A 12,829-nucleotide genomic window follows, 5' to 3' on the forward strand; every position below is an offset into this window, starting at 1 on the left:
TGGAACCCATTGCAACATTGTAACATTCTATAGTATTCTTTTAAATACCTTTGAGTATGTGAATGCATATGAATTGGGTCCAAGATATATGTAATATACCACAGCATACTTTTATATTTGTCCTTCAATTAAACACCAATATCAATGACCTCAGTTTACAGGCAACATGGTTCCCTTTTTAAAATGTGTGATCATATTTCTAGGCACTGTTCTACTTCTTAGTCACACACTGAAGCTGCAAAACAGGAGCTGTTTCCCATTAAAAAGTATTAAGTATTAAAAAGTATCCTTTCATAACAAAACAAAAATGTTCATGGAAACCCAAACACCCCCCTGAGAAAAGACCTTGAATGAGGATTTAAGTAATTAGTTCCCAACAATGGAAACTTTCTTTCCATTTTGAGGAGGGAGGGGGTCAAAGAAAGTAACACAAAAGTTTAGTTATATTGCATAACCTGACCTAGTTAGCATGTCTCATAGTCTCGTACAATTATTGTTTAGGCTGTAACTAAAATACTAACATTGATTTACATATATTTTTACAAGAAGCAAATTGAATATGAAGTTCAAACCAAAAATAATACAAATTAAAACAAAAGGGTCGTAGAAAGTAACAGGAAGTGAGTGTCACCTGAACAAGTTACCATATCCAGCCATAAACAATTGTTCAGAATAAGAATCAGAATTAACTTTATTGCCAAGTATGTTTAGTCACACGCGCAATGAATTTGTCTTGGTGACAGGAGCTTCCAGAGCAGAAGAAAATACAGACATAATAAAAGAAATAAAGATTTAAATAATGCAATCTAATACAGTAGTAGAAATATATATAATTGTTTTAATGAATACAGATATTTATTAAGTGTACCGTTTATGATGTAATTTACAGATGTACAATTTTAGATGTTATGTCATGTTGTTGATGTAACTAGAATATGGAGATTGGTTTACGGGGGGAAAGAGTCAGGGGTATTAAAATGATTATTTATATTTTAAAACAAGCGATACAGTTACAAAATATACAAACAAAATATATGATCAAAAAATACACAAGCCTTTGGCAGTTCTCTGTCATTCATGAGAAATCTGCAATTCTGTAATGAATAAATGTTCAGAGATTTAATCTTGTGAATAAAGAATCTTCCATAAATAATTAACATTGTTATTACAAAAGAAAGGCTAAAATAATTGTTTAAGGAGTCAAAAAAGGTCATCATTAAAGGAGGTGCAATGGTAGCGATAGTTCAAGCCGCTACGTTTGCCTATTGGCGGATGTAGAATGACAGCAAGATTCAGGCCAATCAGGGACGATATCATTGTCAGTGAGTGGAAAACTACAAGCTACAAGACGCTCATACGTCACCCCACACTGCACCAATCATAAGCGTCATATCTTAACACTCGCGATGATTGGGTCGTATGGGACGGACTATGAAGAAGAATTATAAAACGAGTCGAGTATCGTGGGCTGCACTGTGCGGCTTCTCTCGTTACAGTCAGGAGGAAGCTACGTGTGTATTTTACATTTTGTTTTAACATATCGTTGCATGCTTGTACATTCAAGACTTTGCTGTCTTAAGTGAAGCGTGACTTATTTGGATCTCGGATATTTGCATTAAAGGTAGGTGTCTTTTAACATTCAAGCCGTCCACCTACGCAATCTTAATCATATTCTGAATTAAGAAATCATTATAATGCAGTCAAAAATAATTTACAGGGAACACAAATAATTACTTTTCCTTCCGAGTCTTTCGTTCATTTGTCACGTGACAAATGCAACGGATCGTTCATGTAAGACGCATCACATAATTACCAAACGTGATTTGATGAATTACGTCATATTTGATCTCATCTCCTAGGTCATTATAACTCATCTTTGTGTCATCTAAGGTGTTTGCGTCGTAATGTGTCCGTCGGATATTGAAATTGTCTTGTCTCGTGGGCATGTCTGGACCATTAGAGGTCTGGATACAGACACATTGGACAGCACGCTTATGAAAGCGCACGCGCACGTAACACAAGCATCTGAGTTACGTACCGTACGCATCGGACGGTGACCGGCTTTCGTGTAATCTTCCGTAGATGCAACCCAGTTGAGCTGCATTCTGATGGTATCTGATCAAGGCTATTCGCTCATCCTACCAGCTAACGTTAAATGCGTCTGAGAAACGATGAAGTCGTCGCTGGGAAACGCAAATCATCTCTGGAAAATTCTGTGAAGCGCAGAACGCCTTATTTTAACGTTAGTTCCTTGAATGACCTGTGCACGCGGTTCGCTGTCACGGTGCCCTACTTGCAAATAGCGAATCATTTTTGTTTGATAAGCAAGTAGGAAATGGCTGTTACAAGTGTCTTAAAGGGATAGTTCACCCAAAAGTGAAAATTCTCCATCAGGATGTTCCAACCCTGTATGAGTTTCATTCTTCTATTGAACACAAAAGAATATATTTTGAAGAATATTGCTAACCCGGTAGCCTCTGACTTCCAAAGCATTTTATTTTATTTTTTCTACTATGGAAGTCCGTGGCTAACGTTACCATCAACTGTCTGGTTACCAACATTTTTCAGAATATCATCTTTTGTGTTTAGCAGAAGAAATAAACTCATACAGGTTTGGAACAACTTGAGGGTGAGTAACTGATGACAACATTTTCATTTTTGGGTTAACTATCCCTTTAAATTCTGTGAGATAAAATCCACTCACGCAGCCCTGGACTTCATTCAAGAATTCGGGAAAAGTCTCTAAACTGCTGCTACGTGCATTATACATGTATATATTTATATGCATGCATATAATGACCAGAGCTTATATTTAAAGTGTATTTGAGTAAATAAAGTGTCACGTCGTGTGGTCAACTATTCGGAATGACTCAGCGAGGTCGACCGTGGCGCGAAGAGCTTTAGAAGAGGACACGGTTACTTTAACAAATTCTGCACAGTCATGGTTACACCGAACTTCTGTAATCATGCCTGTTATATGGCAAGCCGTTTTGACTTTGTATTCATTCCCAGGATATGTATTCTTGATATCAGCAATTAAATTTTTACTAGTTTAAATGCTAATTTTTGATATCAGGAATTAAATTTCCACTAGTAAAAATGTTAATTCTTGATATCTGTAATTGTATTTTCACTAGTTAAATGTCACCATTGCCTGTCATTCAAATTCAATTGTTGATATCAAGAATAGATTTCTTACTTTCTGAAGTTCCGATTGCACATATCGATATCAGAAATGCATTTATTTTTTTTAAATCATAATTTTTAATATCAATAAATACGTGGTTACTAGTGCAAATGTCTGTTCTTGATATCAACAATTGTTACTAGTAGAAATCTAATTCCTGATATAAAGAATTAGCATTTTAACTGGTGAAAAAACGGCTAGCCATACCTGTTATGTAACAACACTTCAGTTGATTCATAATTATTGTCTGACGCTTACAGCCTGCCTTACTGTAATGCAGATTATATAGGGTTACCTAATAGAAGGGGAAAGTATTAGTCACTATTATTAGTAATAATGACCATCATGGAAGGGGTCAAGGGGAGGGTATTTAGCGATCTGGGAGGGTGTTTTATGCTTGTGCTGATGGCTTTTGCAGCTCGCCATTTGTTCTCTTTTTGCATGTGATAGGAGAGCCACTATGGAGCTGTACAACAAAGGCACATTTTCTGAGGATATCCTGCCTGTTGTCATTATTGGTAAGAGCCAACATTATATATTTGTTGTTTTGAAGCTTTATGTGGTTAAGTGGGTTCACTGAGTACTCTTCCATGAGCACTCACAACTCTACATGCAAAATGCATCCAAAATATTTCTATTCTTGTACTATTGTTTCTTTATTTTCATCTTTTCATCTTTTTTTTTTTTTAATCTATACTGTTCTTCTGTGAGCAATTAAAAATGTTGTATTGCAGCCAAGGTCCAAAATTAACTAATGGACAGGCTCAAATGGAATCTGGGCATGCAGAACTCTGCAGAAAGCTCAGCATAATTGGTACGCCTGTTGATTACAATGTTCTGCACATCCACCACTCCTTGGATTTTTTTGTATATTCACAATTTTGGTTACTTTTATAATTATTACAGCGTCCTATAATTGGGTAGCCGTGTGCTTTCAGTTTAAAACATTTACCATGTTTAAATGCGGAAAAAGTCTGGATGTGCTGATGACCGGTTAATTGTTAATTTAAATAAATATTTCTTACCAGCCATTCACATACCCACTTACATCACTTCCATCAGATTAAAAACTGCGAGGCTCAGACTATTATTCTGTGACAGTTTCTAAACTTTATCTGCTTAAAGGGATCGTTTTCACCCATAAATGAAAATCCTGTCATCATTCACTCGCCCTGAAGTTGTTCAAAACCTGTAAGAGTTTCTTTCTTCTGCTGAACACTAAAGAAGATATTTTAAAGAATGTCAGTAACCAGACAGTTTATGGGCCCCACTGACTTCCATAGTATTTTTTACCCATGTTCTCCAAAATATTTACAGAATTTTAATTTTTGGGTGAACTATCCCTTCTCTGGCCAATTTCAACGAGATGTTCAGTTTGAACATATTAATTTTCTCACCAAAAAAAAACAAAACATCTGAGATATGAAAATATCTCTGGGGAATATATTCTAGAGCATTCCGTATTCACATGCATGGCCTTGTTTCTAACAGGTAATGGACCATCAGGGATTTGTCTCTCTTATTTGCTGTCGGGATACACGCCCTACCTTTCCCCCAATGGCTTCCATCCCAACCCAATTTTGCATAACAAACTGACGGAGAACGCTCATCTGTCTTTGCTTGACCAGGTAATTCACACATTTAACACCCTCGCACATTCACACCCTCAAGATACATTTACCACACCTCTTTACATAACAAGTGGTGATTAACTGTAGTGGTTTTCAACAAAAGTCTCTATAGCCTGATCCAAGGATTAATGAATACTAACAATGGTTAATAGTTAACAACACATTCTTGTTCAAACACAGAAACAAACAGTTTTGTCTTAATATGTGCATGTAGGATCTGGAGTACCTGTGTGAAGGTGTGGAGGGCCGTTCCTCAAACCCTGTGGCTGTGCTCTTCGATGCCCTCCTCCTTCCAGATGGCGACTTTGGGGTGGATTGCGCTTCCCCACTGATATGGCGACATGAGCTGGAAAGGGCCATTCCTCACCTTGTACTGGGAAAGGGACCACCTGGAGGGGCCTGGCATGTAAGTAACCACTCCTAAAATTCTTCTGGCTTCTGATCTAAGGCCTCAGTGCTCATATTGTTCACTTTTACAGGAAACTGTATCATTGTCTATTTGAATGTCACAAATACATGTCCAGGTCATGTTGCTCTCCAAAGTCTAAATAAAAATAAAATAATTTCACATCAAAAAGAAACGTAAAAAGTCATGATAGTATTTGTTGTATATTATGAGTTATGTTTGGGCAGTATTTGTTGGACTGGCTTTAAAGTTGGCTGATTACATTATAAATGTATTAGTTTATTGTATATTTTACTGTAATATAGTTAAAATGTCTGTATTACTAATTCATCTAATTGGAATCACCATTGAGCATAGCAGAAACTATAAAAGAAACAGAAGTAAAATGTTCAGACATATTACAGTAATGAGAAATAGGGTGAAATATGACTCGTGACTTGTGAACATATGACTATGTTCAAGAGGGTTCATGAGGTTCACCCTAATACAGAAGGACATCCCTGTGGGAAAAGCACTCATGTGATTTTATGTTTGCATGTCTGAAAGCAACTTCTATTGAGTTTTTGTACCAGTTTGATCAGATGTTATTCTTCAGGCTTTGCCTGCTTCATATCAATATGTGACGTTATTGTTTCTTGTTCTTTCTGCCGGCAGGCAATGGAGGGCTCAATGTTGACTCTCAGCTTGGCTAACTGGATGGAACTTCCTGGTTTGAAGTTGAAGGACTGGATGAGAGATAAACGAAAGTACGAAAATGAAATCTTTATGAAGTCAGCATAGAGAATAATGAGCCCACATTTCATACAAAATTCCCAAGAAAGATTTTTGGCATACATTTGAAACAAAGATGAAAATAAAATTCTTGCAATGTTAGTTTGAACTAAACTGAAACTATAAGGGGACTTGCAGCTCCTCTCTAGTTTTTTTCTATGTAAAAATATTTTCTCTTTTGCTAACATAATGTGAATAGTATAACTAAGTATGTTAAATTCAGCTAAACATGCATATACTGTGGCTTTGTGGTGCTTTTAATCTTGCTACGTTTGTTTGAGCTACTCAACATCATCTAGCCCAACCAAAGTCATAATTTTTGCAAATGGTGCTTTTTTTGTGAATAAATGAGCCATCACGAGTATAACACATAGTTCATGAAGTTTGAAATGACCAAAATGATGAAACTGATCATCTAACATTTGTGTGTTTTGTGCGTGTAGAAATTTACGTAACGACCGGGCCACGCCAGCTGAGATTGCGTCCTACTACCAGCACTATGTGACTAAAATGGGTCTGGAGAGGAGCTTTGCTTGCGGCACCACCGTGACCTCACTCTCTCGGGTTTCCCTTGAATCCGATTGCTCCGTTTGGAAGATCGAAGGCCTCCAGAGAAGCACAAATGGTGATGATGGAAAGGAAGAAATTGAAGTCCCTTTCTGCGTATATGCAGAGAACGTGGTGCTTGCCACAGGAACCCACGACATCCCAGCCCGTCTCGGCGTGGAAGGCGAAAACCTTTCCTTCGTGTGCCACAGCTTCTGGGAGCTTGAGGCCGCCATTTCCTCAGGCCGTTTGGACCATGCCTCCGAACCAATTCTTGTGGTTGGTGCTGGCTTGACGGCGGCAGATGCCGTTCTCGCGGCTCACCACTTGAACACACCTGTATATCACGCCTTTAGGCGACCTGTGACCGATCCGGCGCTTATCTTCAACCAACTGCCCAAACTCCTCTACCCTGAGTACCACAAAGTGCACCAAATGATGAGCCAACAGCAACACAAAGTGGGAGAGACGGAGGTTAATCTGTCCAACCAAGCTCTTACTTCACCTGCTGAGAACACCAACCCGTATACCTGTTACCCTGGTTACCTCAGTTACCCAAAGCACCGTGTGGTTGCCTTCAGACATGATGGCAAGTGTGTGCTAGAGGATGAGGGAGGGCAACAGACAGTGCTACAAGTCTCAATGGCACTCGTTTTGATTGGTGCCCATCCCAACCTGTCATTCCTCCCAGAACATGGTCGCCCACTGGGGTTGGACTCAGATGAGCCAATCAGCTGTCGGAGGAACCCGTTTGACGTGGATCCGTACACATATGAGAGCGTGAAGGAACCAGGGATGTATGCCATGGGTCCACTGGTGGGTGAGAACTTTGTGCGGTTCCTGAAAGGCGGAGCTTTGGCTATTGCATGTGACATCGCCCGTAAACAAAGTACAAAACGACAAAGTGCGACAGAACATTGCAAAACCAGCTTATTGAATATTCAACTTACCAACTGCACCTTGGAATCATGAAAAGACATAGACTTACAAAAGGTGTGAAATTAGATTTTTATGTATACTTCCAAAATCTTTCAGAAATGCCCCACTTATCGGAAAGTGCTCAGTGGTTCTGCTCCGACTGACATGAATGAACCAGACGACGTTGAACGGTTCAAGACCGTTCTGACATCCCACTGCAAGTGCTTGCATGCAGACTGCGAATGCACTGACACAGATTCGTGTAGTTAATGGCTAACTAACCAGGCCTAAACATTCATCTACATAAGTCTACGGACACACGGTGCTTTGACTTCAGGGATTCATTTGTGCATGGCTGCTTTTACGAAACACTACTCGTGTTCTGTGCCAAATTAATGTGTGTAATTGCCGTGTTTTCAAATCTAACATTTTCTTCATGTAAGGAAAACAGAAAACTACTCTTTGCCAAGCAAATGCTGCGGTTGTATCGATACTGGTACTGACGCTTGTATTGTCTTCTTTGATGAATGTAGAAATCTTAGTGGACCTAAAAAAATCAGAAAGATCATTGTATCGTTTCAAATTTTTGTCTTCCATACATTGCCTTCCCAAGTAAAGCACACACCTGGAGTGAGTCCATTGGTTATACCAGCAAACCTGACTTGACTGTCTAGAATTAGGGCTCTTAAAAGTTTAAGATGTTCTTTGTTTCATGCTGCTGTTGCTAACCAAAAGTCAAACCTCAGTGAGGTCAGGCTGCACTTACAAAATTGACCACAGGAGGGCCTTTGCACACAGTGACTGAAGCCAGCAGCATTGCATCAGACATAATGATCCTTCATGACATTATGTGAATGGATGATGCATCCAACATAAGCTTATTTATGACTGCGCTAACTAACATGGGCCAAATGTAACTTTGCCTATGAGATTGATGCATGGCCTCGAGGACACCTTTGATGCAATAAATAAAGTAACTGTACTTTTTTTTTTTTTTTTTTATTTGTAAAATGCATATCTATTTCCTTTTTAAGAAAGCGATTCTACACTGAACATTGCAACATTTGTTTTTTTTCTTAAACTTATTCTACTGTATTATTTGCCTATAAGTTATGATCCCTGGCAGCTCGGATTAAACATGTTTGTAAAAATGGTTTGTACCTTTTGGAAAGGGCAAAAATACAAACAAAAATGATGTATAGTTTATGTACATTGATTCTTGCAGTCAAACACATATAAAACACAAATAAATAAATGGAGTTTGACAACGCAATACTGTGTCTTCATGTGTCTTTCCACAGCTAGTTCCTGTTACTGTGAAGTTTTAAGAATTGGTCAAAGACAAATAAAGTTTGCATTAAAAAGTGATGAGTTTTTCATCATGGTTACAACTTTTGTAACCCTTTTGACCTCAACAGAATGTGTATTCCGTCCATAATGGAGCCAAAATATAATATATTTTAATAACTTTAATGGTTTTATTGTCACATGACAACAAAATGGTTTCTCTGTGTGCCCAAACAACACTGATAGATGTATTCAATAGATCTTTTTTTTATTTGAAACAATATTGCTTCACTGCCTTTTCAATATGTTATAATATGAAATTATATAATATTTAAAAAAATTAGTATGCATTGAAGGATGTGGATTTTGGAATAAACTGCTGCTTCAATGTATATGTAATGAGTGATTATAATTAAGATATTAATCAATATTTTTCCTTCTAAATATCACATGAGTTGAATGACTTCTCTAGGCTTATGAGATTTTACTTTGTTACAGAAGTTACCATGTGATTACTGAAATGTTCTTTTCATGCATTCTCTAATGTCTGTATTTGATATCTGAATGCAGTAACAGAGCTTGCTCATTTAGCCCGGCTTCCAGAAATGAAATATGGAAAGATGTTTTGTTTTGTTAAGAAAGGGCTTCAACGTGTGCCAATGCATACATCTGTTTTTCTAGGGTACTCTTGACAACTGATCACAGGGGTCAATGAAGTCTATAGTTTAAGGGAACCTTTCTCAGTTAAAGCCTTACTTTCCAGTTAGACTATATAAGTGTAGCTCTCCTTGAGAGAAAGAACGCATTATCTTGATGTTTTGAGAGGTCTCTCCTGTTTATAGTTAGAGCCTGGCCAAATCCAACCTTGGAAAAGCTGTGTGTCGGTGTGTGTGTGTTAGTCTTCTTGGTTGCAGGTTTAGGAACCACTGGCATTATTGGAGATTGACTGAGTTGTTGTTCTGGACATGTTGGCACCCAGAAACCCAAATCTGAGACCTGGAAGGTCACGACGTGCCTAACTTCAGGGTCCGAGTGTCAGCTGCATAATCGATGGAGATATGCTTCGGTCTATCTGTATATTTGTGGAAAATTACTATGTTTATCTATTTCTCAGCCAATCAGAAACCTGAAGCAAGGACGTAGCTTAGACCTTGGTGAAGGGTATAACTGCTGTGATCTTTGTAACTGTAAACGGGACGGCCTACAAACTCTTTGTGAGTACCGAAGCTGACTTCTGCTGATGAAACTGCAAACTATCTTCAATAAATCTTTTCTTTAATTTATTATAATTCTGACTCTGGGTCTTCATTCATCATATCTGGGTCTTTGACTGTAAAACCCCTTACACAGTATATGGCAAATACTGTACTTTAAGTATTTCATCATAAATAGCCTATTTCTGCTATGCAAACACTACTGCATTACTAAAGTTTCACCATTAGATGGTAGCAAGCGCCTTTTACAGCTATAAAGTACATCTTTAGTACCAGTGCAGTCATGCTAAAAACTCCTTAGATACTGAATATAATGTAATGTAAGTTTGTTATACTTAGGCTCAACTCTAAAATATTTAATCAGTCATACACTGCTTGTTGTGAGAGCAATTTCTATAAATGATTTCTAAAAAAACACCTTCCTTCTAATCATGGAGAGCTGCAAACAAAAAATCATTAATAATCCTTTGTGAGTGATTTCGAAAATTATAATTCATGTGAACTGACCTGTTTGTTTTCATAGCAACGCTTAAAATGGGCCCTAAAAACCCAGAGTTAAATGCTCTATCCGTGAGCTTTGTGAGTTGATGTGTTTGTGCTGTGAGTGGGCACATGAAGCTGAAGCTGTGGGAACTGAAGCCCACTGCAGACTGCTGAACAAGGTGACCTCTCCTCTCGGGCAGACAGACAGGAGGCCACTAGACTAGAGGACGACGGGATGCTGAATTGATCACGTCTGCGTTGCTATGAGACACTGAGCTGAAAAGGTGGACTCCTTTCGTTATGTCAGGTACCAGCACAAGGCTGGGCAAGATTACAATGATGCTGACTCATAGATGTGATATGAATCCTTGAAAACCAGCTCTCTTGTGAGTAGATAAATGTAACAGGATGTAGCTCTGTTTATTCTGGTTTATCATTATTGAAAGTACATATAATAAAATGCTTAGGAAGACCTTGTGGACAGCATTCAGTCATAAGTAATCCACTACATTTCTTGTAACAGGTTTGACCAGGTCCCTCAAAATAAACTTTAAAAAAAAAGGTAAATAAAATAAAAAATATTTTAAAACATTTGAATAAAATGGTTTAAAAGAAAAAAATGGAAATAAATACATAAACAAATAAATTGTATTAAACAATTTTATTCAACATCAAAAGTTTTGATGGAATTTTATTTATGTTCATAAGGGGGAAATGTATTTTTATTGTTTTCTTAGGTGATGCAGCTTATTACCCTGGCTTTTACCCTAAGTTTTAATCACATTTTTGCTTGTACCTGTTCTTGTGTCTTAAATAGTCCTGTGTTTAGACAAAAAAATTATTGATAATAATATTTGTAAATGTACACATATTTCATATTGTCTCTAAATATCTAAATAACTATTTAAGGTCATAAAAAAGTATGTATTATAGCCTACATAAATATTTAAATTATATATTATATTATATAAATTATATATCTGCTATATATATAGCAGAAAAATTTAGTAGCAGAAAATATATAGCAATACTATATATATTCAGAGTGCGAATTACCCCACCATAATTGGGGGGTATTGCTCCTTCACTTCTTCTATGACCATCATGGTCCACTACCATATCAATCCCCACAGTGATCGCCTAGTGCAACATGTTGTGCAACACACATACACCACTAAACATGCGACAAAGTGATAATCAGTAGGCTACCGAATATCTCATTGTTATTATGTATATCCAAAAGTTAGAAGTTAAGTGCACTGAAACACCATTCTAATTACTAGTAAAAGTAATACCTTTACAAGAAGCCTATTGCCTATTTCAGGGTTTTTCCTGGCTCAAAATGAGGCGGAGGTGGTAAAATCCTAATAATGTATTTTAATAATAAGATAATTAAATGTGTATTTTTTTGTAGATCATCATATAGCCTAATGTGTTTCCCAAATTTTTTTGTTGGTGGAGCTTGGTATCTCTAGGAGGGTCCAGGGGCATGCCCCCCCGTAAGAAAATTGTGTACATTTTAAAGATAAATTCATTAATCTGGTGCACTTTGAGTCACCCAAATCCACTATTAAAAATAAATAATCCACCCGCAAACCGCCTATATTCTTTGATTTAGATATCTGCATCTGATCATCACATTGATTACAATTATTCAAATTCTTAGTGTTAAGCATGATAATATGGTAACATATAACACTGAAGTAGGCTGCTTTAAAATGAACATTTATTTAAAATTAAAGTTCTTCTTTTGGCAAAATTACATTTCCTTAATAGCCTAAACAGAGGCTTTACTCCCTTCAAGCTTAAATTGTCAATGTTTCATTACATCACTGTTTGAAAACACTCAGAATAATTTTTTGTACCTTTATAAAGGGCATTTTCCTCTAATTTTATTAAATGTATGCTCCATCTTTCATTTCAAATTCTTAAATTTGATAAATATATTCTATTAAAATAATTAGACACTAGGCTGTTACCAATAAAATTAAATAATTTACATTGAAAAATTATAACTGTATTAAATTAGATTATTTTAAATATTTTTGAATATACAAATAAGGAATGTTGAAAAGAATGATACTTTATGAAACTAGCGTTTTGTCATTCAACGTTGACACTTGCTTGAGAAGTTGAAGTCGTTCTCTATCTCCGTTGCTTCTAGCCACGGTGGTTAAAAATGGTACGGTCCACAATAGGGGTGTCTGAAATCGCTTAACATTAAAATGTTCCTACAGTAAAAATAGGAGTTGACTTGTATTGTAACTGAAATTATATTTTTTCACAATATCAGAAAGATTATCTGACCCCCCCAAAACTGATATTTCTGTCCCTTTGTGGGGGTACTGGGGTACTATACCCCCCAATGAAGACCCAGTACCCCCTG

At 37.0% G+C, this 12,829-nt stretch overlaps 1 protein-coding gene across 2 annotated transcripts; it reads left to right on the forward strand.

Annotated features, from left to right (window-relative positions):
• The first annotated feature begins 1,418 nt into the window (after positions 1-1,418).
• Positions 1,419-8,732, forward strand: osgn1 (oxidative stress induced growth inhibitor 1). 2 transcript variants are annotated; one of them, XM_082137093.1, is made up of 7 exons: positions 1,419-1,621; positions 3,638-3,705; positions 3,922-4,001; positions 4,679-4,815; positions 5,033-5,224; positions 5,879-5,970; positions 6,439-8,732. In XM_082137093.1, exons 3-7 carry the CDS (start codon positions 3,956-3,958, stop codon positions 7,511-7,513), a joined length of 1,542 nt encoding a protein of 513 aa, XP_081993219.1. In that variant the 5' UTR covers positions 1,419-1,621; positions 3,638-3,705; positions 3,922-3,955; the 3' UTR covers positions 7,514-8,732. The 2 variants fall into 2 exon arrangements, with proteins under 2 accessions (XP_081993219.1, XP_081993218.1); XM_082137092.1 differs by lacking the exon at positions 3,922-4,001 and having other exon boundaries at positions 1,420-1,621.
• The last annotated feature ends 4,097 nt before the right edge of the window (positions 8,733-12,829 follow it).

Source organism: Leuciscus leuciscus (genome assembly GCF_965113295.1).
Source record: "Leuciscus leuciscus genome assembly, chromosome: 14".
In the NCBI taxonomy this organism is placed as follows: Eukaryota; Metazoa; Chordata; class Actinopteri; order Cypriniformes; family Leuciscidae; genus Leuciscus; species Leuciscus leuciscus.

Coding starts and splice junctions, on each gene's coding strand:
- osgn1 (XM_082137092.1), top strand. CDS start 3,648: ATGGAGCTGTACAACAAAGGCACATTTTCTGAGGATATCCTGCCTGTT. Junction 3,706..4,678: donor CCTGCCTGTTGTCATTATTG/GTAAGAGCCAAC, acceptor TGTTTCTAACAG/GTAATGGACCATCAGGGATT. Junction 5,225..5,878: donor CACCTGGAGGGGCCTGGCAT/GTAAGTAACCAC, acceptor TTCTGCCGGCAG/GCAATGGAGGGCTCAATGTT.